A 26,501-nucleotide genomic window follows, 5' to 3' on the forward strand; every position below is an offset into this window, starting at 1 on the left:
CTCCTCAGAAAACAGCCTATTGTGTAGATGTGCCCAGTGGAAAACTATGCACCTATAAAAGAAGTTGAAATCTTGCAGTTTGCTGTGACATGAATAAAACTGGAAGGTATCATGTGATGCAAAAAAAAAAAAAAGCAGTAGGAGAAGGACAAATACAGATTCCATCACGCATCTGTGGAATATCGAGAAACAAAAAAACACAAGTGAATAGACATTAACAAACAGGGGACATCTGGAGGGGGTGGGAGATGATGATGGAACTAGAAGCGACACAATGACAATAGTGGAGGGTCATGGGCACTTTGGGGTGGTGGGGTGCAGTGACTCTGTATAGCAATACTGTATAGCATAAGCTTTAGCAGTATTGTAACCCTATAACCTTATTATAAAACATTTTAAATAAAAGAAACCTGATGCAGAGCAGTTAGAAGCCTATCCGTGTCACTCCTGGGTGCAATCTCCCTGTCTGGTTTTCCCAAACCATTGAGAGCCTATGTCCTGGCAAAACCCTGGGTCACAGGCAAGCAGAGACTATTGGTCACTTTCTTGTACCTGCCACTGAAGTTGGCTCACATACTAGTTGGGCTTTCTGGGGCTCTGGCACTAAGCTTCTCATTCTCTGTTCCCTTGCTCCTGAAAGGAAGAGCAAGATAAAGCAAACAGAGCAGGAGGGGGAAGGGAAGGAGAGAAATGGATTTTCCACACACAGCCCCATCAAATCCCAGGTCATTATTCACTCGCTATGTAGGCAGGCATCAGCAAGGAGAGTCAGGGATCTTGGACCACTGGGAAAAACAATTATGAGACTTACAACTTATATAGAGCATCACACACATGGACCCATCTTCATCTCTGGCAGGAATGGGGAAGTAAGGTCCCCCGAGCCTACCAGGAGTGAGCCCTGAACAGAGCCAGGAGTCAGCTCTGAGCACCAACAGGTGTGGCCCAAAATCAAACAAAAACCACGAATAATTCCAGAAAAAACTGCCAGCTCTGGGGTGGGGGTTGGGGGATAATTAGCAAATAAATTATCTCATTTTCAGAACTGCAGGATTTGGAGATGCATGAACACCCAGAGTGAGGATCACCCAAGTTAGGGTGAAGACACCCAAGGTTATCTCATCCTTTCCCCCCACAGCGTGCCAGAGTGCACTGGTCCTCTCTCCACCATGTTCCAGGGGGCCCTCATCTCCTCCCCGTTGTCCCTGAGTCACCCCTTCCTGTCTGCCTTATCCCTGCCTTGCCTGCCCCTACATGGGGTGAGGGAGCCAACAGGAATTAAGAGCTCCTTATCCCCACCCACCGAGGCTCCCCGTGGCTCTGCTCCCACTCCACAAAGGCAGATCCCCAGAGACTGAGGCAGCTATTTGCTGTCTCAGTGCCCACACAGCCTGGGGCTGTCATCTCCCTGCCACCATGGCTCTGCACCTATTGCTCCTGCTGCTCCTGGGTCCCTCAGGTAAGAGGTGGGGGGTGGGGGGGTGGGGAACAAGCCGCCAGAACTGTCGGGCCCTTCCCGAGCAGCTGCAGTGTGATTGCCCCCCTCTAGGGATGAGACCCTGGTGCAAGTACCCAAGGTTGGGCTGGGCAGTGTCCCACTCTGGCCTTCTCTCTCCATGTCCTCTCTTTCCCCAGGCCAAGGCTGGGCTGACAGTCACCCTGAGGTGCTGCAGGTTCCTGCAGGGGGCTCCATCCAGGTGCAGTGCCACTATGGCCTCCAGGATACCAGGTCTCGGAAGGTGTGGTGCAGGTTCTTGCCTGATGGCTGCCAGGCCCTGGGCTCCTCCACAGTGGACCGCCGGGCCCCAACAGGTGGCCGAATGTTCCTCACTGACATGGGTGGTGGCCTACTCCAGGTAGAGATGGTGACACTGCAGAAAGAGGATGCTGGGGAGTATGGCTGTGTGGTGGAGCGGGCCACGGGGCCCCAGACGGTGCACAGGGTGACTCTGGACGTGTTACCGACAGGTGAGGTAGCCCGGGTGGCCATAGAGCCTCTCATCTGACCTGTCTGTCCCTTCCCAGTTGCTCGGGGGCACTGCTGGCCCCCAGCCTGGGAGGAATTCCAGACAGATAGCCTTTCACAGCTGTGCAGGGAACGGAAACCAAAATGGTTGAGAAGTCAGCCTGTGGTCTGCCTTCCCCCATCTCTATCAGCCACCCATAGAGGGCCTGGTCTCTAGGTCTGGAGACATAGATAAGTCCTTTTGGGAAAAGAACACTCAGTGGTTAAAGCACCCCCGGTGACCAGGTCTCCACAAGAAGCTGATTCTCCATACCCCCAAGCCTTACATCCCACCCCATGGCCTCAAAAGCCTCATTTTCAACGTACTTGAGGCTATTTTTCCCCTAGAAGAGCTAAAACACTAATTCAGACATACCAATTGCTATATGGCCAATTCATATCTTTGTATGATCCAGTCCTTAAAATTCCTTTAACAATATTTAAAAAAAGATTTTTTAAAAAAATTTTTGGGTCACACCCGGCGATGCAATATTTTTGATGGCTGGGAAAATCACCAAATTCATCTTATTTGATTTTGTAAGTCTTCACCAAACATCTGGTATGTGTCTCACCTCACAGCCAGGTTAAATGCCTAAACTGCTCCCACTTAGTTCCCCCAATGGAATAAGTGTCCTTGATGCACAAATACTCTCAATGCTGTTATCAGGAGGGAACATGCTTTACAGGTCTTATTCTTGCAGCCCGACTTTTTAATGTCCAAGGACTTATTCAAAGTGCATTTTAAAGTGCTATTTCTTCAAACAGGGTATTGTATAACAAGAATTTTCTGGAGAGAAGAAGGTGCGGGACTGACTGCTGCTGCAGGGACAGGCACTGGGAACAGAGGGATGCTCATTTTTATTTCTAGGTTTTTATTTTTTCCAATAATTTGTGTAATACCCCACATAATGAGAAGGCACTGTTCATTCTTTTGTCTCTCATCTATTAGTGAGGGATGAAGTCATCATCAGATGATACTATCATCTCCTATTCATGCTATTTTATTTAATCTGTAGCACTGTAGCACTATCCTATTGTTCATGGATTTGCTTGAGTGGGCACCAGTAACATCTACATTGTGAGACTTGTCACTGTTCTTGGCATATTGAATATGCCATGGAGAGCTTGCCAGGCTCTGTCGTGCGGGTGTGATACTCTCAGTAGCTTGCCGGGCTGAGGAATGGAGGAATCGAACCCGGGTTGGCTGCAAGGCAAATGCCCTACCCAGTATGCTATCACTCCAGTCCATTTTAATACACTTTATTATATTTTTGCTTTTTGGGTCACACCTGGCGATGCTCAGGGGTTACTCCTAGCTCTACACTCAGAAATCACTCCTGGTGGTATTTGGGGGGACTATATAGGATGCCGGGGATCGGACCCAGGTTGGCTACGTGCAAGGCAAACGCCTGACTAGCTGTACTATCACTCCAGCTCCTCTGGTCGCTATTTTATAGCATCATCTCACTCCTGGTGAACTCTTATCCTCGGCTCTCCTCCCTCCTAGACACTTGGAGGTCTGGTGACTCAAAAGATTACGCCTGAGAGGCAAATGGTCATCAGATGAGATTTCCTGGGGGATGAAGCAGGAGAGAGGTCCTGGCGCTGTGTGTGTGTGTGTGTGTTGGGGTGGAAAAGGGGGTGATGCTAAGTACTGTGGATGTTCAGGGTGGGTATTCCAAGGGATGGGGAGCATGTGCCCACAGTGGCAGCTCAGGAAAGCTGGGCTTCAGGCAGATTAAAGGGGCATCGCAGGAATGTGCCACAAGAGAGGGGCTCCACCATGACAGACCCTTCGTGACCCCCCAAAACAACATAATAGTAGTCTTTGAATTTCATACTGGCAACTTCCTCCCCATGCTAAAGCACACAATAAATCCTGCACCCTGGCGGTAATGGGTATGTATGTTCTCAGTATTTCCATCAGACTCAGTTGCTGAGCCGAAAGATGAGATGGGAAAGGAAGAGACTGTTAGGACTGGCAGCCTCATCCCTGTGGACCAGGATGACAAGAGGTACAGTGTTTGCATGTCTTCTCAGAGAAAGGGTGGTGGTCTGCTTAGCACCTCAGACCAAATCAGAGGGGCACCCAGGATTCTTTACACCCTTGGGAATGATCAGGCAGGTGGACAGACATTCCTCCTTACCTCAGGTCGGCCGCAGTCATTTCATCCCAGAGAAGGGGGTAGCCTTCACTGTCCTGCCATGTGTCTGTTCCTGAACAGGACTGACCTCGCCTCTCCCCGTGTCCCTTAGTGTCCCCTTGATTTGGGGTGCCGTGCTGCTGCTGGGCCTCCTCATTGTGGCGGTGGTGCTGCTTGCAGTAGTCATCAGAAAGAGAGGTAGGTGGCTCTGGATTCATCACTCCAAGGTGGCCACTCAGGTTCCATGATGGCTTGGGATCTATGTTCCCTCCATCATTGGGTGGTTTGGGACTTGGCTGAGCTTTGAGACTCCAAAACTTCTATGAGTTAGGGGGCAGAGGCGGGAAGGAGAGACTGTGGAATTGGAAAGGGGGTGCTGTGGGACAGGACAATGAGGGCACAGGTCCCAGGAGGTAGGGTGGTGTAAACTGTGCATTGGGGAGGAGTGGGAGTAGGCAGTCTGGGGGTCCTGCTTAGATATTTAGGGGTGGGAATAAGGTGAGATTGGTCCCGGAAAGATGTTTTAGAGTAGACAGCAGAGGAAGTGGATGGCACTATGTTCTGTCCTGCCAGGGATCAGGCTTGGTATCCGTGGTCAATCCCAGAACAATCGAACTTCAAGTAAGGTAAGAGGCCTTTGTAAATCCCACACCCTCTCCAGCCCAGTTCCCCAGATCTTCCAGTTACCATGCCTTCCTACAGGTTCCAAGATAATGGGAGTGAGTAGGGAAGGATCCCAATCTAGTTGGTGTCAAAACGGTTCCTAAATGCTGTAATTTTGGCCTCATGGCCTTCCTTCTGCTTTGATATCCCACCTTCTGATGGTGGGAAGTGGAAGGAACTGGGGTCTTGAGGCAGAGGCAAGAATTCTGCCCTTGGTCTGGAGCGATATAACACAGCAGGTAGGGCGTTTGCCTTGCAAGTGGCTGACCCAGGTTCAAATCCCAGCATACCATATGGTCCCCAGAGCACCGCCAGGAGTAATTCCTGAGTGCAGAGCCAGGAGTGACCCAAAAAGCAAAAAGCAAAAAAAAAAAAAAAAAAAAACCAAACAAACAAAAAACAAAAAACCCCCAACTCTGCCCTTGTGGATGTGCCTGCTTTGTTACAGGAGCTCCACCCCACCGCTGACTCTGCCCTTGCAAGAGACGGGGCCTCAGATGTGCCGTATGTTAGGCTTGATTCACCACCTTCCTTCGACACCACGACCTACTCCAACCTGCCTCTTGGTCCTCTTTCAGGGAAGCCCCCAGCCTCATCTTCATCACCCCCTCTGCCTCCTAAGAGATGCTCCCAGCCCGTGACATATGCTACAGTCGTCTTCCCTGGAGGGGAGAGGGGTGGTGGGGTTCCCTGTGAGTCAGCAGCCCACCATCCACCAAACTGCCAGGGTGAACCCAGTTAAGTGCTCAAACTGCACGACTCACCAGGGCCTATCCCCGGCTTAGGCAGCCTATCCCGTCAGACCAGGTCTGGGATCCTCAGTAGAGAAGAGCAACATTAGGATCTAATGTCTTGACTTTTCTGACCCGAAAAGTGAGTCCCTCGGGCTGGTTCCTTTCATTATACACTGGGCTAAATAAACTCTAAAGGATAACACACGAGCTCTTTCTGGTTGCCGGGAAGGAAAGGGCCTACTGACTGTTCCCATGGCCTGAGAAGTCAAAGTACTCTGGCCCAGAATTCCCCCCTCGTTTTCCTACATGGCAGTGTGGGAAAGTGGCTACAATGACTCCAGGGACGCCAAGAAAGTGTCCTCAAGGACTCCTTCCCTTTCTCAGGATACCTGAAAGGTTAATTCCTTTGAGTCACTCTAGGAATCTTTGGTTTTGGTTCCACGCCTTGTGTCACATTTTTGGATGCCACAAATCAAGGGAGGAGGGGTACGATGGTCAAAGGAGACTTGGAGCTAAAGAGATAGTATCTCAACTCATGATCTCCGAAACCCACAGGGATTATCTTGGAGTGCAGGAGTAAGCCCTGACCACACTGGGTCTGGCCCAAAAGCCAAGGGGAAAACACAAGGAAACTGAGCAGACAGGATGTGAGAGGGCTGGCTGCGAAGATACAGAAGCAGGGACAGACAAGAAATGGGCTTTGGCAGAGCAATGGGCTTTCAAGCCTCAGCGGACCCTTATGTGCATTTCACGTGTTTCACGTCTCATTCCTCAGAGGGGTGATCATTTGACAGCAAGCTCCCTTTGACCTAAACTTTGGGTCCTGAAAAGAGCCTGAAAAGGTCTGAGGACAGGGGAAATAGAATCTAAGACGGTGACCACAGTAAGGTATAAATGACAGTCTGGGGATGAGGCCTAAAATCTCTGCCAAAATTTCACCTGAAACTGTTCAGTTCGAAAGTCTTTCACCCATACCAAGATGAAAGACTTAACTGCGGTGATATAGGCTAAAAGAGGTTGTTCCCTCAGGTCTCTAAGAACAGATGCCTGGATAAAGAAACTGGTATATATGCACAATAAATACTACCTGGCTATAAGGCAAAATCACGCAACTTTTCACTACACTGGTGGAATTGGAAAGTACTGTGATGAATGAAATTAGCTAGGACTGACACAGTAACTTCTCTATGAGATATAAAGACACATAGTAAAGAATTAACTGGCCCAAACTAACAGAATCTAAGAAACAGTCTACAGAAAGTAGACCCCAAAGTATCGCAATCATGGTGATTGAGATACTTTGTGGGAGTCTGGGGGAGTCTGTGGAGGGGGCTCAGGGGAGATCTGGGGACAACAGTTGAGAGAAATACACACACTAGTGATGTGGGTGTGATGCTGGAATGTTGTAAGCATGAAATCCTAGAATGACAGTACTATAAAATTGTAAAGCAGTGACTATAGTAAAATAAATTCAAAAAGAGGTTTTCCCTGTCTGGAAGGCCCTCTTCCTTGGTCTGGGGACCTCAGGAGAAAGGACTGGCAAGGACTGTAGTCTAGGTTCAAAGCACATTAAGCCTGGTGATGCAATCTTCAGGAAACTCTGACAGGATGTAATGGTTTCCTCTGATAGACTTTGCCTGTGGCAGTACTTCGATTTATTTCTGTTGTCTGTGGAGGCAGAAACTGCCCACCAAACAGCTAAATCTTCCTTTCTTTGGGGTAAAATGACTGGACTTTTCCAAGAGCAGGGGTCTAAGAAGAAGAGGTGGGGAAAGACAAGACATGCACAAACTGAAGTCTAAGAAGAAAAAGCCCCCTTTAGAAGGGAAAAGCTGGCCTAGATTTGAAAGTATTTTTAAACATTTTAGAACCTGACAGAAGTAATGGGATATTTAGCAAAACAAAGGAAACCACCAAAGAAGGCAATCAATTGACTGGTGGAAAAAAGGAAAGGAGAAAAGGAAATTAACATATTATTGCTCGTGTATAAAGTTGGAAAATCTCAACCAAAGTTATACAAGTAACTACTGAAATGAAAATACTGCTCTTATTTTTATCATGAAAATACAAAAATACAAAGAAAAAATCTGGGCAATGTGATAAAACAACTGCTTCACGTCGTCTTGCTTCATGAGAACACGATATCCAAACTACAACAACCAAAATCTAAAAGTTACCTGCGGGCCAAGGTGGCAGGCTTGGTGGGATAACAGGACAGGGGGAACTTGGGAACACTGGTGGAGGGACACTGGCATTGACGGTGGGATTGGTTCTAGAATGTCATATGTCTAAACTCAGCTTTGTAAATCACGGTTCTTTCATAAAATAACTTTTGGAGTTTAAAGACGGTCTCAGGGAAGAAATTCACATGCGTAACAAAACTTAAGTATCATACTCAACTAATTTTAAAGGAGAAATATAACATCATTACATAAACAAGTTATTTGCAATCATAAGAGACAAAACATTAGTTAACTTAGTAGAAAGTGCAAAATAAAAAGGGAAGTCAGTAGTTACAAATCAATGGGATTAGTATTTTGTGTTCATAATGGTGATGGGTTAAAAATGATGGCAAAGGGTACTGTTTAAGAAACACTGGTGTAATATTTGTACAACCTATCATTAAAGTAGGTACACTTTATGTTACTTACGTACTTATGTATTTATTTTGGGGCCACAATCAGCTGTGCTGAGGGGTTACTTTTAGTGGTGGATCACATGTGGTGTCTGGGATCAAACCTGGGCCAACCGTGTACAAGGCAAGCATCCCATCTGCTATCCTATCTCTCCAGTCCCTGTAACTTATATTTTGATAAAAGTGTATCAAAATAAAGTTTACTTTAAAAAAAATCAGGAAACTGTTAAAATAAAGTAGCTATATAAGAATTCTAGGTATACGAAGACATAAAAACGATATATTTTTCTCCATGATTAGAAAAAAAATGACCACTGGAACACGTAGGGTGCTTGCCTTGCATGCAACTGATGCAGGTTTGATCCCAAGCACTCCATGTGGTTTCCCAAGCCCTCCAGACAGTCCCTAAATGCAGAGTCAGCCCTGAGAAACGCTGGGCGTGGCCCAAAAATGGAAAAAGAAAAATGTTATAATTTATAAAGACAGGCTTCTGTTCCATATCATCTTTTAAATCCTTTATTAATTTTACTAAATCAAAATTAATAATGTTAAAATATAACTTTTATGATAATAGCACGGAAGGAGAGAAAATAAGGCTTTAGAAGGAAAGTTTTTGCATATTACTACTAATAAGATGATAGTAATCTGGATCTGCAGCCTCTGGTTCCACAGGGAATTGTAAAGCTCTCACTTCCTCCAACCTGCTATAAAAGCTACCGATACTTCTTTCTTTCTTACCTTAGAATACACTTGAGATTTCTTCCAGTGAACCCAAAGACTCCAGAGTGAGTAAATCGAAATCCATCGACCTCGTAACTTAAACTTTAGCTCCAATAATCTATTCCCACAAAAACTCACAAAGATAGCCATGGCATTAATTACAATCCTATTATAGTTAAAAGAAGCAGGGCCAATGACATTATAAATCACCTTGGAATCCTCACACAAAATCCAAAGCAATCAGACAGAAACAAGTGGGACCACAGCGGTAGTGGAGCAGGTAAGAAGCTTGCCTTGTACGCCGCTTACCAAGTTCAATCCCTGGAACTGAACCAGATGGACCCTCAAGCACCAATAGAAATGATCACTGAGTAGAGTCAGAAGTGAGACCTGAGGACCATCAGGCATGCTCCCTCTATCCCCGAAAAAAAAAAAAAAAAACCCATTCATCTGAATCCCTAGGAGATCTCCCTTGGTGGAAGTGGGGGCAAGGTAATTGCAAAGACTCACCCCTGGACTGCAACAGAATGGGGAGCAGCCCAGAACGCCAACAAGCTTAGTGATTGAAGACTGAAGTATGGACGACTCAATCAGTATTACCTCTTAGACAACGATTTTAGAAATAAATTGTTGAGGATTTTTGTTTTTTTGCTCACACTTGGTGATGCCACGGGGGTGGATCTCAGGACTATCACTCCTGGCAGTGCTTGGGGAAAACACATGGAATTCTGGGATTGAACCCAGGTTGGCCAAGTGCAAGGCAAATGCCATCTCCTCTGTAGGCCCTGTTGAGGATTTTTAATGAAACCAAAGAAACAATGGCATGGGTTCAAAAAAGTGTGAGGAGTTAAATGAGAAAACTACAACTAGAAGAGACAGACTAAAAGTTTGATAGATGAAATGAACTGAATGGAAGTCCGTGGCAACGGAGTAGTAGCAGTTGAGGATAAAATCAGTGATCTCCAAGATGGGGTGGAATAAACCTCTAGAAAATAACAAGACAGAAAAAGGTCTCAAAATAAGTTCATAGCACATGAGAAAACTAAGAGAAACAGCATAAAAATCAATGGAGTCCGGGAGGATGAGAAGATTTCAATGAAGAGTCACTAGTCAAAGAAATCATGAGCTGAGTGTCCAGATCCAAGATGCCTGAAAGGTCCTAGGCAAGAAAGACCCAAATAAACATACCCCAACACACCAGGACCTGAATATCAAAAGGCAAAGAAAGAATATCGAAAACAGCAAAAATCAAAGGAACTCTGCAGGAAGTGTTGAAGGGACTACATTAAGAAAAATCTGTAATATGCATGACTTCTACAGAATGATGGCTCCTTACTAATAATTTCACTCAATGTCAATGGCCTAAATGCACCAATCACGAGACAGTGACATGCAGAAGGTGAAAACAATCTAACTTTCTAAAGCCTACAATCTAACTTTCTAATACATCTAAAGCCTACAATCTAACATCTAATACATCTAAGTCAAAGGACGAAAAAAATTATTATTTTAGGTAAATTTCGTTAGAAGGGTTGGGTAGTACAAATCTAAAGAATCAAATTCACAGGGTTGGAAAAAATGGTATGTGGACAGTACAGTATGCTTGCTTTGCATACGGTTAACCAGGGTTCCATCCCCGGCATCCCATATGGTCCCCCAGAAGAGTGATTCCTAAGTGCAGAGCCAGGAGTAAGCCCTGAGCATTGCTGGGTGTCCCCCCCCCCCCCCCCCCCCCGCAAAAAATCCCAAACCAACCAACTGAAACACAATAGTACTGAAGGACTTTGACACACCACTTTAACTACTAGATAGGTACATCAGACAAAACACCAGCAAGGATGCAAGAGCCCTAAATGTGAAGTTAGAACTAGGATTAGGGACCTGTTGTCAGGTTCTGGAGCCAGAGTCCAATAGAGTTAGAGCCGTAGCCCTCTGGCCCCTCAGTGAGACCTAGGGACCACCACATTACCAGGCCATGCTGATGGCCAGCAATCTTAGAGCAGCACTACTGTCGTTGTGTCGCATGGCTTTGCCTGTGCTCCGGTGCTGAGCCCACAGAGCCTCCACACTGGCAGACCTCCTCAGCAGTGCTCAGTGATCACATGTCTTTGGGATTTAATCCAGTCATTATCCGTCTCAACTTTCAGTTATGGAATCCACAGGTGAGGATGATGAGATGGTCAAGTGAATGAAGAGTAGGAAAGCAATGTCCAAGGATGAGTGTTCTAGATCATCAAAGAAAGAATGTACCTTCAGCAATGCCACAGTAGAGAAGTAGATGAGGATAAAAGTTTCCCTGACCAAGACCCCAAAGCTGGATTGCAGTGACTCACAAAAACCAATAACAACAAAAACTCCAACAAACAAACATAATGAAACTACTACACAGTTGCAAGTAAGTGAAATCATGCAATTTGCTGCAACTTGAATAGAACTGGAACAGGAGGACTAGAAGAAGGATAAACACAAGATTATCTCACTTACATATGGTACTTAGAATAACTGAATGAGAAAATGAAATGGCTTAAAGGGGCGGGAGGGGGGTGTCTAAATCACCTTTGGCCTGGGGATAAGGAGAAGGAAAGAAACTGAGTGGGAAGAAGAAGAGATAGATTAGAACAGGGAAGCTGTTTTAAGGGGGAAATTCATAGCAATGCAGGCCTACATTAAGAAAGAAGAAAAAGCCCAAGTCAATAATCTAACACCTACCTCAAATATCTGGAGAAGAAACAGCAAATAAAGCCCAAAAAGTACAAGGGAAATAATAAAAACTAGAGCAGAAACCAACTACATAGAAACCAAGAAAGCAGTTCAAAGAATGCAACCAGAGGTTGGTTCTTCAGAATAAACAAGACAAACCTTTAGCTAGAGGCACAAGGAAAAAGAGAAAATGTCTAGATAAATCAAATCAAGAGACAAAAGGGGAGAAATTGTAACTCTGTAAGACCTACCAGAAATCTTTTGATATTTTGAGAGGTTACTATGTACAACTGTATATGCTGTTAAACTGGAGAACCTAGAAGAAATGGAGAGATTCTTAGAAACGTGTGATCTCCCAATACCGAGCGAGGAGGAAACATCCTCATCAAAAAATGGTAAGAGGAAATGAAGAGATGCTTCTTAAGATAGGAACATACTAAGTAGACACATGGAAAAGTGCTCAAACCACTTAGCATTAGGGAAATACAATTAAAGACAACAACGAAGTATCATCTGCACTGTGGGAACGACAGCTACCAAACACACTGAGAAAAATCTATGTGGGTGGGCATATGGTGAAAAAGGAACTCTCATCCACTATTGGTGGGAATGCTGTCTGGTTCAATCCAAGTGGAAAACAGGATGGAGAGTTCTCAGTGAACTTAGAATTGAGCTGCCAATTGATCCAGCAAGCCCACTTTTGGACATCTATCCCCAGGACAGAAACTCTCAAAAGGAAACATGCACATTATTATTCATTGAAGCACTTAATGTAATAACTAAGATGTGGAATCAACCTAAATTTCCATTGACAGATGAACAGATTATGAAGATTATGAAGACACACACACACACACACACACACACACACACAAACACATAACACTATGTAGCTGCAAGGAAAGATGAAACCATGCAATTTGCTGCAAAGTGGCTGGAATTGAGTTATGTTACGAAGTAAGCCACAAAATAAGGCAAACAGAATAATCTCACTTATCTGTGGTATTTAGAGTAACCGGATGAAATGTAATGTAGTAAAGGGGAGATGCCTGTATCAGTCTTGAGTATACGTAAGAAAAGGACTTAGTAGGAAAGAAATTAAAGGGGATAAAAAAGATGAGAAAGGCAAGCACTGGTGGAACATGGACCGGAGGGCCTCAATTATGATGTGATGTGAGAGAGTGGTATAGTTGTAAGACCAAAGCACAGGCTCAACAACACTGAAAACATGAGATCTAAACAACAATCACATGCCAGTCAAGGTGGCAGAGGTTAAGGTGGCGGTGGCAAAAGGGAGCATAGGAACAGGGATGGAGTCAAGTGGACACTGCTGGTGGGACTGGTGCTGAAATACTGTATGCCTAAAACCTATCAATAATTTTGTAAACCATGGTTTTTTAATAAAAACAATTTATAGTGAGTGGGATGTTTGCCTTGCACAGTGGTCTGGGTTCCATCTCCTGCACATCATATGGTCCCCTGAGCAACGCCAAATAAGCCCTGAGTGCAGAGCTAGGAGTCAATCCCAAGCACCACCAGGTATGCCTCCCCACTCCCCCCGCAAAAGGCTGGGGTAGCTATATTTATAGCAAACAACAAATTTCAAGTCTTAAACTGTTATAAGCAACTGGGACGCTTATTTCTTAATAATCAAGGAATATGTACACCACAGAGAACTTATATTCCTATTCATGCACCTGAGGGATAAATCGAAATATTTAAAGCAACCGGTGATAGACCCAAAGGAAGATACTGACAGCAATACAATAGTATCTGCAGATCAAGACAACTTTACCACCAGTGGAGAGATCAACCAGACTAAAACCTAACAAAGAACACTGGATTTGAAGGAAGCTATTTTTATCCTCAAATCACAGAAGTGTCAGTCCAGTGTTCTACCTGTATATTCCCACATCATACTACTGACCACACCACAAAATACTGGTCCATTAGTAGATACTAATAAAAAGAAGCAACAAGGGTTAAAGCAGGCACAAACCTCCAAGTGAGGCAAAATGTACGTTATGCTTTAAAATCACAGGCTTGGAAAGAAAAGGCTAGAGGCTCCTGTAGTCTGTACATGGTTCCCTAGCTCTAATTTTCCTTGTGATTTATTACCAGTTAAATCAACAAACAAAAACACCCCTAAAATTACCTTACACCTGTCAGGTACTTCATTGTATAGATATCCATATCATAACACCCCCCCACCCTCCGGCTTTGGGTCACACCTAGCAGTGAGAAAAGGAATTCTTCCTGGCTCTGCACTCAGGAAAACCATTCCTGGTGATGCACGGATACCAGGGGTTGAACCCAGATCAGTTGCATGCTACCTACAAAGTTGACTTTGTCCAGAGGTCACAATTTCAAAGGTGGGATTGGGTTCTGCAAAAGTAAATAAGATAAGCTGTTTCAAGATATCCAGGAAAGGTAATTCCCAACGTCTCTCTGACATGTGGAACTGGTAGGCAAGCATTTGTCTCCTCCAATTTTAGAAATAAACTCTGCTTTTCCTTTTAATCTATGGAGGGAGAGAATCATTCATGTTTTTTAGTAACCATGTTGTCTGAGAAATTCTGGTTAACTAATACCCTCCTTGTCCTTGTATGAAACCCTGGTTTAATCCATCTTTTAATGTATAGCTGTTATTAAAATTTGACCTTTCCTATTATTCTATTTGATGTGAATCTGTCCATCCAGTCTCAAAAAGAGGGGCGAGGTAATCCCATTTCCATCCCCAAGCCCTGAGAAACTATCACACCTAAAACACAGGCAACACAGACTCCTTGAGATTCAAACCACTTCTTAATGTTTTTATAAATTTATTTTAAAAAATAACAATTGCAATGACATCAATGATCAATCACTTGTACTCCTCCTATTCCTGGGAAAAACCCTATATAGTTGAGTCCCAAAGGAAAATCAAGACATTATTATCAGGCACCCCAAAGCTAGAAATTGCTGTTAGTCCAGTGGTAGGGACACTGGCATGTTCAATGTACCAGAGCAATTAAAATATATACATTTACAACTTTCTTGGAAAAAAAAAGCACTCAAGAAGTGAAGTAACTGTGCTTTCGAACAATTATTCACTCATCCATTCACTCTGCATCTAAGAAGTCATCACTACTGTCCCTAGGACAAAGGAATAAAAGAACTTCTAGTAACAAAAAAATCCAAACCCCAACTCTCTACTCTGTGGGTCATAATGGTGTAGAATGACCATGATAAAAAGTCATGAGCAATCTGAAATGCAGTGGCAAAATTAAAAGGAAACATTTCATTCTAAACAAAACTCCAAACACATGGGGGAAAAACCCTTGGAACAATGAGGTTAGCATGACTATGTACAAACTTACACAACCATTTTAGAATTGTTGGCTTAAGTCCTAGAAATTAGGTTTGAGGAATTTTATTTCTAAATTCTGCATCTTAGACTTCTAAATGAACCAAAGGATATAAATCCCTGTTATATCATCTGAACTCACTGAGGAAAATTAGTACATGAAATGCATGCAAGAGCCAGAAATTTCTGAGTCTACCAAAGTCACTGCTTCTCTTGACATGGAAACCAGGTTAGAGGACTAGATTACAGGAGCTAAGAAAAAAATGTTATTTTCTGCTTCCTTTGCATATTTCTACAATTAAAATGCTTTCCCTTTTGTAATGTTTTCTTCAGAGAGGCTTTCCCCTCTATTAATATAATTATAGATGAAACAAAAGAGCCAACCTTACTAGTTAAACCAAATCCAAATATTCTTCAAAAGAAATTAGGTTTCCCTTGAATTTCGAGAAGATAGCCTCTTTTATGAAAGTACCACTTTTATTCTCCAGGACGCAGCATCTAGAAAAGATGTCTGAGGCACAATCAATTCTGGAAACTGGGCAGAATCTGACTCTGTAGGGACCTCTTTTAGTATACAATTTATCCCTAGAGCATGGATATAATGTGGAAACCTTTCTGCAAAAAGCCTGTGGAAAAACAGACAAACACAAGGAAACTGGCACCAAAGATTTAGCTGCCATATTTGCTCCCTGGGCAAGCACAAGAGGGCCACAGGAGTCACAAAGCTAAAAATCCACTTCAAACTCTACCTGAAATATGTCCAAGAAAGTGAGAAAACAGTACTTTCCAGAAACTGTAAAGGACTAAGTATGACCTTTCTCCCTTTTCGTGCTTATATACGAAATGTAAATTCCCTTCTTTTCACTGATCCAATCCAGGCATCCACTAACTGGGAGAATCATGCTATGGCAACATATAGGCATTTGTAACTACTCTCTCTTCTAAAATGAACCCATCTAAACCCATGAACCCATCGATTCCTTAATGCTGTCACAAAGTCTGTGACTGAAATCTCTAGTTTGGTTCTCTGCTTAAGAGTTACTACAAATGTGCTCAGCACTTAAGCATGTAATAAGTATAGTTTTGCTCTTTACTAATGGTTTAATATCCTCTAAGTTTTCTTGAATGTTACCACAGCAAGAACTATGGTCCAAATGACCTGTCTAGAGACAAGTCACAACTCATCAAAGCTTAAAAAAAAAAAAAAGTGAGATTAAGTGATTTCTATTTTTAGTGCTTGAGTCTTTTATCATTCATTCTCCCCTCAGAATTAACATGTTCTTGGCTGGAGTCCAAAATTACCACCCTATCATCTGGGCAGATAGATTATTATTAGTACCACAGATTAAATGAATGTATCTAAGATAATTTATTGTTTTCATGAGATAAATTCCCTTCCCTGGAAGCGATCTCTGAAAACAAACTGTTCAGTTCAGTTAGTCAGCCTGAGAGCTCCCCATTGGAGGGACAGATGATTATGGATTCCAAGGGAAGGAGTGGGCTAAATCTTCCCTGATTGCAGTTTAGGCTGAGAAGGTTATTTCCCCCCTGCTGAAGTGGCTGGCTGGCTTTACCAGTCAATGTAAGTGCTGTGTATAGTACTGTTGGCTTGGCGTGGGTCCCTTTTCATCATCCTAATCCATGAAATGTCAATGTCATCAACACTCTGAAGGAAGTCCTGACTCAAAGAGTGAGACAAAGGCTTGCCAACTTCAATTTGCTAGACATCACTGCAGATATAATACTTAGCCACTTATTAAAAACTAAGTGTTTTCTGTCCTGTAAAAAAAGACAGAATGTGATCTGTGATCGTCAATGTTCCGCTGGCAGTCGATCAGTTTCCTGGAACGGTGGGAAGCAGTGCGAGAAACAGGACCTTGACCCGGTTTCATCACCGGCTCCAGGGTTAGGACACTCGGATGATCTGTGTCATTGCTTCTTCCTCTGCTTGGTTTGGATCCTAGAGACAAAGAAAATATAATAATTATAAAATCAACCAGGACCTTCTGCCCGAATATTTATCTTCAATGGAATACACACAACTTTTCCGAAGGCTTATGAAAATGAACACGTGAACTTAAATGCAATCAAAATGTAAAAAGAGTCACTTCAAGTTTGGCTTAGGACTCTACTACACATACACATACTCCAAAGCTAATGTATCACACATTTCTTTCCTGAGCACCCATGTTATGTTCTATCCTTAGGTTAAAGGGTATGTATGTATGTAAAAAAAAAAAGATCCGGAGATCTATCATATCAAGTTGTATTTTTATGCTCTTTTCTGCTAAGGATCAGGAAGAACTTAGGAGGATCAGAAAGAATACTGAAAAGTTTCTTTAACGTATCCCTTCTGTATACTTGGAGCGTCAATGAACGAAGTGGTTATCAGGACCTACATTCAAAATTCAGCCAGGAATCCATCAAGAATTACTTTTAAACTTCTTGACTCTCATTTAATCTTCTCAATATAACCTACCTACTATCTAACTTAAGCTTTGCAGTGTTAGTTGGTAAGACTGGAGCCAGCCAGCCAGCCAGCCGGCCGGACGGGCGACAGACGGACCAACGGACCGCTGACCGTCCGTCCGTCCAGCCCCTGGAGCTGGGTTTTAAATCAATGGACAAGAACAAAAACCTCCATTCACAGAACTATCATTGTGCACTAGGTCCTATGCAAAATAACTCCTTAAAGCCATTTGCTGCCTAAAATATCCAGAATATTCCTCTGAATATTCACATTTATATATCCTGCCACTGGTTGAAGACAGAGAAGGAAAATAACAACACAATGCTCAATCACTCCATCTCCCAGGAAATCTGACTACAATGATTTCACCCTCAGCATAGCAGGCACACCAGCAGACACAAAAGGCAAAGATGTGTAGTACCAAGCTCAACTGAGTGAAAATAGTAACAGAAAAAGGCTCTACCAGAATCAACCAGTTCTGAAGGCACTCAGAACTTTAGTGGTATCATGCTGGGAAGTTTGATTAGCAAAAAACCAAAAAACAAAAGATGGAATAGGGTAGTTAGCAAACATAGGAGCAAATGACAAAACTCAATTCAAAAGTCACAAAAATGAAGAATATTGTGGTGACTAAAATAAACTCCAATGCAACAGAAGGTCTGAGCAGTACCAGCTGAGGAAAAGGTCAAGAAACTCCAAGATGAGATGCAGTAAATGCTAGAAAGCAAAAGATGGAAAAAATGTCAAGGAAAATAAACAGCAATGAGGTTAGAAGGAAGAATCTAAGAATTATTGGACTCCCTGAAGAGCAGAAAGGCAAGTTCAATGAAGAAATATGAAAGAAATAAGGGATAGGAACTTCCCAGAACTGAGGAGTGCTGGCATCAAAATCAAAGAGTCCCAAAAAGCCTCAGCAAAGTAGGTCAAACTGAAACACCGATGACGGGATTAGTGCTGAAATAAAGTAAGCCTGAAAATCATAAGCATCTCTGTGACTTTGTGATTCACGATGATCCAACTTAAAAAAAGAAAACTCCAAGGCACATTCTAATCGGAATGACAAAAGTCCCTAATTCAGAAAGAAAAATGAAAGCCGCAAGATCAATTAAGAAGCTTACATACAAAAGAGTGTATCCCTAAAATGAGTCTTTATAAGCAGGAAGAGAATGGTGAGATATAGTAAAAAACAAGTAAAAAATCTGAGAACTTAACATTCTAGCTACATTATCATTCATGTTTGCTGGAATGAGAGAAGGTAAGTACCCTGCCTGCTATTCTATCTTCCCGGTCCCCAGTATTTTCTAACGTAGTCTATCTTCCCTTCTTAATATAAAATACTTTATTTGTATACCTATTCAGAGATGGTATCTTAATATTTTATTTTTCCTCTCCTCACTTTACTAAATTTTGTATCTGTAGGATTTATCTGGCCGGAGCGATAGCACAGCAGTAGGGCGTTTGCCTTGTACGCGGCCAGCCTGGCTGAGTGGGATTCGATTCTTCCGCCCCTCGGAGAGCCTGGCAAGCTACCTGTGACGTATTCCATATGCCAAACACAGTAACAAGTCTCACAATGGAGTCGTTACTGGGCCTGCTCGAGCAAATCGATGGACAACGGGAGGACAGTAACAGTGAGAAGAATTATCTACTTCACATTAATTTTGAAATGTATTAACAGAATTATCCAAGTACTGTAAATTTATATATTCACAGAAGAGAAAGATCACTTTTTTGGCTTTTGGATGACACCCAGCGGGAGCTCAAGGATTAGTCCTGGCTGGCTTAGGGGACCCCATGAAGTGCCTCATGCAACACAAACACCCTACCTGGTCTATCATATTAGCATTTGAGTTTATATATACAATGTAAACTGAGTTACTGTACTGTAAATCTCAAAAATGATTACAAAAAAGGAGAGAAAACGGCAATTTTAACTTAACTAGGTATATGGAAATATGATTAGATGAACAAAATTGGTTTAAACAATAAAAAAAATCAGTTCTTTTGTACATATAAACTCAGAAATGCTAACATGATACAATTAGCAGAACGAGATGTAAAAATTAGCACAGTATAGTTGTAAAAAGCAAGATCTGGAACTATACTGCTAGGGTTTTAATTCCAGTTCCAACAATTTTAAGTATTTTAATATTTTTAAACAATTTTATGTTTTGAAGCTGAGGTTTATCTTAGGACAAACTGCTTGGCTTCCCTAAACCTCAGCTTCAAAAATGGAAACAGCGATTCTTACCAGATGGGGCTTGATATTGCTATAGTCAATGAAAATGAAAAGTGCTCAAGAAAGCACAGTGGCTGTGGCTAGACCCTTGGGTCAATCCCCAGTCCTGTATATCATACCCTGTGAACCATATGCAGTGCTGGGGATTGACCAGGAATGACCCATGAACACAAGGTTTGCATGTATTGCAAGGTATGGCCTAAATACAGTAAGAGGAGTGGGGATTACGAAGGCAAGTGAGTGGGAAACAGAGTACAGAAGGTACTCAACTTGTATATAGCCAATCCCACTTAAATCCTGACACCCCGTGTAGTCCTAGCAATACCAACAGTTTTGACCCCAAAACAAAACAAAATGTACAATGGCTGGAACATACCAGCTAGAGTTAGCAGTAGCTTCTACAATAAGACAATACATTTGTTCTTTGAAAATCAAGCAAGAACATTTAACAAGAAATTAACTGTAATAAATGCCAAAGATCAGAAGACCACTGAATAAAAGATTACCATTCAAAGGAACCTAAGAGACAATTTAGTATTGAATTCAGAATGTGATTTGTATCAGGTATAAAAAATGTCAAGAGGATGAGAAATAATAATTAAAAAAAAGAATGAAAGGTTTAAATATCCTTACCTGCATATGGGGACTATCCTTTTCCTTTGGAGAAAAAAATCGTCCCCCTTCACCACGCTTTCGTGCCATGGCATGACGGTGCCGAGACTCATGCAAGTATTTCTAAAATGAGAGAAATAAAACCGTTTACAACTAGAAACCAGTACAATGATCTAAAGCACAAACCCCATCCTCTGGAGTATAGGACAGGGCTGGAGATATGGTTCAGCAAGTAAAGCAAATTTCATGATTCAGCTCCCCACACCGTGGAAGTTATGGCCAGCTATGATCAATATCCATAAGGGCAATTATGACAAATTATAGTGGAAGTTTTGTAGAAAACACTAGATAACAGTTACATAGCATACAGGATATACTCATACACAGCTGCTCAATTAAAAACAAAACAAAAAAGAACACCGAGGCTCTGGTTGCCTGCCTGCTTCCCAGTGGCTTATCCAATCCTGCCATTTTACTGGCAAATGATGCACCTGAGCTGGATTCTTATGGGTCTAGCCTGGAACCCCTGAAAATGGAATTGCAGCCTAAAGCCTCAGCCCACACCCAGACTCCAAAGCACCCACTTGCCTGTCTGCTGCTGTCATTTTTAAAGAAGCTCATTTAATACTTCTTGAAAAACTGGTTTTGAAGCTCTGAAGTTCCCTAGCTGTTGCTTATCCATAGAAATTGGCATTAATCTTCAAAACTGAGTGATAACCTATGTGGATAAGTGAACATTTCATTCAGCTTGTTTACTGTATCCCACCATTATCTTTTGGCCTGGACAGTCTCATGTGATAGATCTGTCACTCTTACAGGAGTTCAGAGTTCCTTTTCTGATCTTGCTGCTTATAATATTCTGTCTCCATCTTTTGTCATTTTGACTGCACTGTGTCTTGGCTGAACTCTTATGGCCTCTTGAATCTGGGTGCATGTACCCCTCAACACTTGGGAAAATCTTAAACTTTTGGTTCTCCATCCAATTATCCTTCCTGTTCCTTGGGAATGCCAATAATTCTTATATTGTTTTACTGAATTCACCCCATAGCTCTCTGGCATACAGTTCACTACTTATTAGACATTCTTTGGTTTTCTAGAGATTTCCTGCACTCCGTATTGGAGTTCATCATCAGTTTTTACTTCTGCTCTTGAATGTCTCAAATGTTGTTGAGACATTCCATTCACATTTTTATTTCACATACCATCAGGTTCTGGGTCACTTCTGGCTGTATTTTTCTCATTTTTGCTCTCATACTTTCTTATAACTGTTTTTGGTTATTAAACACCTATATCATAGCATCCCTAACTTGTTTATCTAAAATGTAATAGAGCTAGTTTGTATTTGTAGAGCCTTCTAGGCTATTGTTTTTACTTCTTGGGCTTGGTGGGAATATCCCCATTGTGTTTGCTGTTCTATGGTGAATATTTGTAAATCACAACTGTGTGTGCTGAGTGAGTCAGTTCCTAGCTTCAATAACTGGTACTCCAGGACTGTTGACTTCTGTGGGGATACTTATATCTTCAGTGTTAAGTTTAAGTAACAGAAGTCATGTGGCCATGCTGTTCAGCATTGCATCAGTGGAAGATAAAGTTAGGGCTCCATCTGGTTCCTTTCTGGTCTGTTAGCTGGTGGTCTGGAGAAGCTGATACATCATATAGGCAAAAACTCAGCCAGGGAACACAAACCTTGAAGAAACAAATAGGCCTAGAAGATATATATAAGACTCTTCACGCCCTCCCCCCCACCCCGCCAAAATTTCAGTAAACATTCTTCTCCAGGGCAAGGAACACTAGCAAGATAGATCACAAACTGAGACACAAAACACATCATAAAATCAAGACAGAAATGGTATCAAATATCCTCTCAGATCATGATGCTCTGAAGATAAAAACGAATCATATACAGAAAAGGTAAAAAAAACCCCAAATTACTACTGAAAAAAAAAAGTGGGGCCCAAGAGAAAATTAAGACTCCTGGAAATAAATGAGAATGAAGATACAAATTACTATCAAATACAGGACACAACAAAAGTAGTATTAAAAGGTAAAATTCAGAGCAATGCAAACACTCCACTAGAAAGCAAGAAAAGGAGGGCTACATACAAAAATATGAACTCAAGAATCTTTGGTCACACTATGCACAAAAGTCAAATCCAAATGAGTTAAAAACTTTGATATCAGGCCAGAGACAGTACTATGTACAAAGTGTTTGCCTTGCATGCGGCTAACTAGAGTACTTGCCAGCACCACTGAAGTGGTCCACCTCATCAGGAGTGATTCCAGAGCAGTCAGGAGTAAGCCCCAAGCACAACTGGTATGGCCCATAGATCTTAGTATTAGATGTGAGTCTAAAAATTGCATCGAGGGAGACTTCATTAAACTGAATCTAGAATGATCTTCAATGATTCAACTACTGGCCAAGCAAACAGAAGATAAACAAACGGGACTACATCAAATTAAAAAGCTTCTGTACCACAAAAGAAACGATGAAAAGGGCAGGAGCTATAGTATAGCAGGTGAGGTGCTTGCCTTGCACACAGATGACCCCCAGGTTCAAGCTTGGCACAATTTGGTCAGTACCTTAAGCTCTACCACATCATGTGTAGATTCCTGGGCAGAGCCAGGCGTGCCCCACTCCCCGCCCCCCCAACAAAACCAAACCCCAAACAAAAGAGAAATGAGGACCAAATTAAACCATTGACAAGGAATAAATGAAACGAGAGGGTATCATGCGGAGTGATGTCAGTCAGGACAAAAGGGATAGAGTAATCTCTCTTATGTAGCAATCTCTCTTATGTATCACTGAAAGATATACACAAAGATAGGAACAAAGGTCGAAATGCAACATAATGTTGAATTAAGCTACATAACTGAATTGGTGGCTTTGGGGTCCTTGGGGGGAGGGAGATGGATGTACTGGTGATGGGTTTGGTAATGGAATTATGTGTATGACAAACCTCTGTTAACAGTAAACCACAAACTTCATCAATAAATTTTTTAATGGGGGGGCGGGGCGCAAGACATAAACCGACACCTCCTCAAAGAAGACCTACAATTGCCAGTAGGTATATGAAAAATGCTCTGTGCCAGTTATTGTCAAGGGAATGCAAATAAAAACATGAAATCAGCTTACAGCAATGAGAGTGATGCACCACAAAGATTAAATGGAATAAGATGCAACTATAAGAAAAGATGAAATCATGCAATCTGCTACTACATAGATGAGTCTTGAGAGTATCATACTAAATGAAGCTAGTCAGGAGAGGGATAGATACAGAATCTCGTAGGTGAGATTAAACAAAACAAAACAAAACCAAATCAAAAGAAAAAAGTCCAAAGGCAACAGAAACTAAGATCTGGTTTTCTAGTAGAAAGCTTACCATAGGTGAAGTTGACGGAAAGGGAAGGAGGATGAGGGTGACACAGGACAATGTTTGAAGTAAGTGGATATTCTGGTAGAGGGTTTGGTGCTCAAGCGTTTTATACATGAAACTCTTCCACCAAGAGTATTGTAATTATGGTTTCGAAAGTGAAGTAAAATTATTAAAGGAAGTTACAGCTGCTAGAGTCATCTGCAAATGGGTGTAATTATCTGGCCAATGAATATATATGTTCCTGGAATTTTTCTGGAGAGAATGGGCACATTTTTTGCTCACCTCTGCTCCTACGCTAGTGCCCAAGGAGCTTCTCTGGACTGTGGCAAAAGTATTAAAAATGGAAAACAGATCTTAAGGATTGTGCCAATATATTATCAGTTGAGGAAATTAAACTCTGTCACTGATTTTTTTGCAGGGAAAAAAATGTAGTTTTAAGCTCAGTAGTTTTTGTTAAGTTGTAGTGGTATACAACAGTAAAGAACAGGAACTTTCACAATAGGTGACGGCTATCTGATTTTGATTGCTTAGAAGATGCTGAAGGAAGCAAACCATTAAAGCTACTTTCGAAAGTAGAACTATGCTGTTCCCTTTCTATAGCTATCTAATGCTAGACATACCCTTCTTTCCTTTGGAATTTTTCCTTCTGCCTCTAATTTAGCCCGGGCTTGCCTCCTTTTCAATATACGGTGATACTGTTTGGCATTTACATAGAGAGGCTCTTCTTCAAGCATCTCTGCTCCAGGTAGAGGAATTCGTTGGATAGCAGGTACTGAGCCAGCACCAGGCACCATCTGTGTGAAGAGAAAATCAGACTTTATTAAATAGTGGTATGGAGATACAGAAAGTAACTTTACGCTCACTGTTAATTTATTTTCCTGAATACTATAATACTTAGCTTGTATAGGGCTCTTAGTTAAATGAGGATTCCCATAAACATTTACACCAATGGTTGATATTTGGAGGTGGGAACATTTTGGGCCATACCTGGCTGTACTCAGAGCATACCATATATGGTGTTGGGGATCAAACCTGAGTTGGCCATTGTGCTATCTTTTCTACATGAAAGCCATGTACATCAAGTACATATTCCAGATGATTCTGGAAAGGGGATTTATTTTGGTCCAGTTTGTTTAAGGAGCAAAATGAAAAATGTCACCCCAGGTTCAAATTCTCCATGTCTCCATTTTCTAGCATGTGCTGCCATCTAACGGTTGGGAAGAGGAATTGAATGACAGCAAGTAAAAAGGTCCACGAAATACTAAATAAATGACCATAGTTACCTAAATGACTTAAATAATTAACTATGCAATCCAAGTCAAATTTTCCTGTGCCCCACCCTCTTCCCAACTTTAATCTGCTCTGTCAGAAGAGACAGAAGGTTCCTCCCTCCCCTTCAGCGCAGATTTCTACTACCCACTACTGATTTACTGATTTTCACTACTGTACAATGTCAGCCCCTTTCTATGTGGATGGTTTTGTTTTATGGCAGTACCAAATATCAAATCTAGGCCTTACCAATGAGCTACATCCTTGGCTGACATCATTCTGAAAGTTTAAACTCACACAGCCAACAATCTTCCCCTTATCCAGCATATTCAATGTTACACTGAAAAAATATCTTCCACTTCCCATCTGGTTGTCTACCCTTCATTACTTGAATTCTAAGAAAGGCCACAGGAAAGCAAATATATTTTCATGTTTGTTCACTGCTAAATTCCCAGACCTAAGAATAATTCCCGGTGTTGAAAAACAAACTATGATTTTAATATTTACTGCAAAAGTAGATCTTTGTAAATGTTGTAAGGAGCAACTGCAATCCTACTGGGACAATATGAATGAGCTTTATCAGACAGGAAGTTTTTAAAAATTTTTTTAAGTGAGAACATGAGCTGAAGAGCGAATTTTTCTTACCATGACCATTCCTCCTGAATTGACCACATTGCCTGCTACAGGAAGTGTTACAGTGACAGTCCCTTGTCCACTGCTGGTTGTGTTAGTATTGGCTCCTGTCTGAACAATCTGTGCTCCTGCCAAACTGGCTGCTGGGATGGTGATCATGCCTGAAACAGGGACTGTAACTTTAAGAAAATAAAATATAAAACAAACAAAAAACAGGCACACAGAAAGAAGGGAATACAGTTAGTCCCTCTTCTGTCTGGCACAAATTCATTCACCCTGGAACACAAGCGCAAGGGGAGAAAAAGCACTCTCTGCTGTAAATAATCCATGTAATAGCAACAAAATTCTATTAACTCTCAATTTCATCTCTGAATCAAGCTGTTGTTAAAACTGACACTTCCAGTTAGGTGGGTATATTCTAACAATAGTTCCCATAAAAACTTCCAGTATGTGAAAAGAGAATCTGGAGGCTTTCCCTCATCTGTTAGTCTAACTCTAACTACCAGCATGTTCTAGCATTGCCACTGTAGTTAAAATCCTACAAATTGAACCAAGTTTGATCATATACTAGTAACATCAGAAAGCAATAATGGAATGCCAGAGTAAATTTTTTACCTTAATCTAAAAATTATGTCTTACAGAGGTCTAAATATCAGAGAACTCTTCGGTTAAAGGATGAAAGAGACAGCCCAACAAGTACCATAGAAACGACTGAGCACACTCACCTTGCTGGAGAATGGTGCCATCTGCATTTACTGGCTGATAGACAATGGTCTGCCCTTCAGCAGTCTGGGCCACTTGTTGCCCCTGCACAGCAATCTGTTGCTGTGTCTGCAGGAAATGAAACAGAGAATATTAATTCAAAGACACTGCTGCAAAAAATGAAATGGATTATACAATCCTTTTGTGAGAACTCTTGATGATCTTTACTCTCCATTCCTACCACAGGTGAAGCTT

At 42.0% G+C, this 26,501-nt stretch overlaps 2 protein-coding genes across 3 annotated transcripts in view; one reads left to right on the top strand and one right to left on the bottom strand.

The window, feature by feature from the left end:
- Nucleotides 1-1,416: 1,416 nt before the first annotated feature.
- Nucleotides 1,417-26,346, top strand: TREML1 (triggering receptor expressed on myeloid cells like 1). The gene is made up of 5 exons (XM_056137297.1): nucleotides 1,417-1,459; nucleotides 1,636-1,968; nucleotides 3,921-4,020; nucleotides 4,262-4,347; nucleotides 26,186-26,346. The coding sequence occupies exons 1-5, from the start codon at nucleotides 1,417-1,419 to the stop codon at nucleotides 26,191-26,193; spliced, it is 570 nt and encodes a 189-aa protein (XP_055993272.1). The 3' UTR covers nucleotides 26,194-26,346.
- The window catches only part of NFYA (nuclear transcription factor Y subunit alpha), a 29,041-nt gene continuing 16,933 nt past the window's right edge, over nucleotides 14,394-26,501 (bottom strand). For both annotated transcript variants that reach the window (XM_056137294.1, XM_056137295.1), the window contains exons 6-10: nucleotides 26,270-26,375; nucleotides 25,557-25,723; nucleotides 24,263-24,436; nucleotides 20,290-20,391; nucleotides 14,394-16,907 (exon numbers count right to left, since the gene is read on the bottom strand). In XM_056137294.1, coding sequence (XP_055993269.1) covers nucleotides 16,854-16,907; nucleotides 20,290-20,391; nucleotides 24,263-24,436; nucleotides 25,557-25,723; nucleotides 26,270-26,375 — 603 coding nt within the window. In that variant the 3' untranslated portion in view covers nucleotides 14,394-16,853. The remainder of the gene's footprint in view (nucleotides 16,908-20,289; nucleotides 20,392-24,262; nucleotides 24,437-25,556; nucleotides 25,724-26,269; nucleotides 26,376-26,501) is intronic.

Source organism: Sorex fumeus, unplaced genomic scaffold (genome assembly GCF_029834395.1).
Source record: "Sorex fumeus unplaced genomic scaffold, SorFum_2.1 ptg000123l, whole genome shotgun sequence".
Lineage (NCBI taxonomy): Eukaryota > Metazoa > Chordata > Mammalia > Eulipotyphla > Soricidae > Sorex > Sorex fumeus.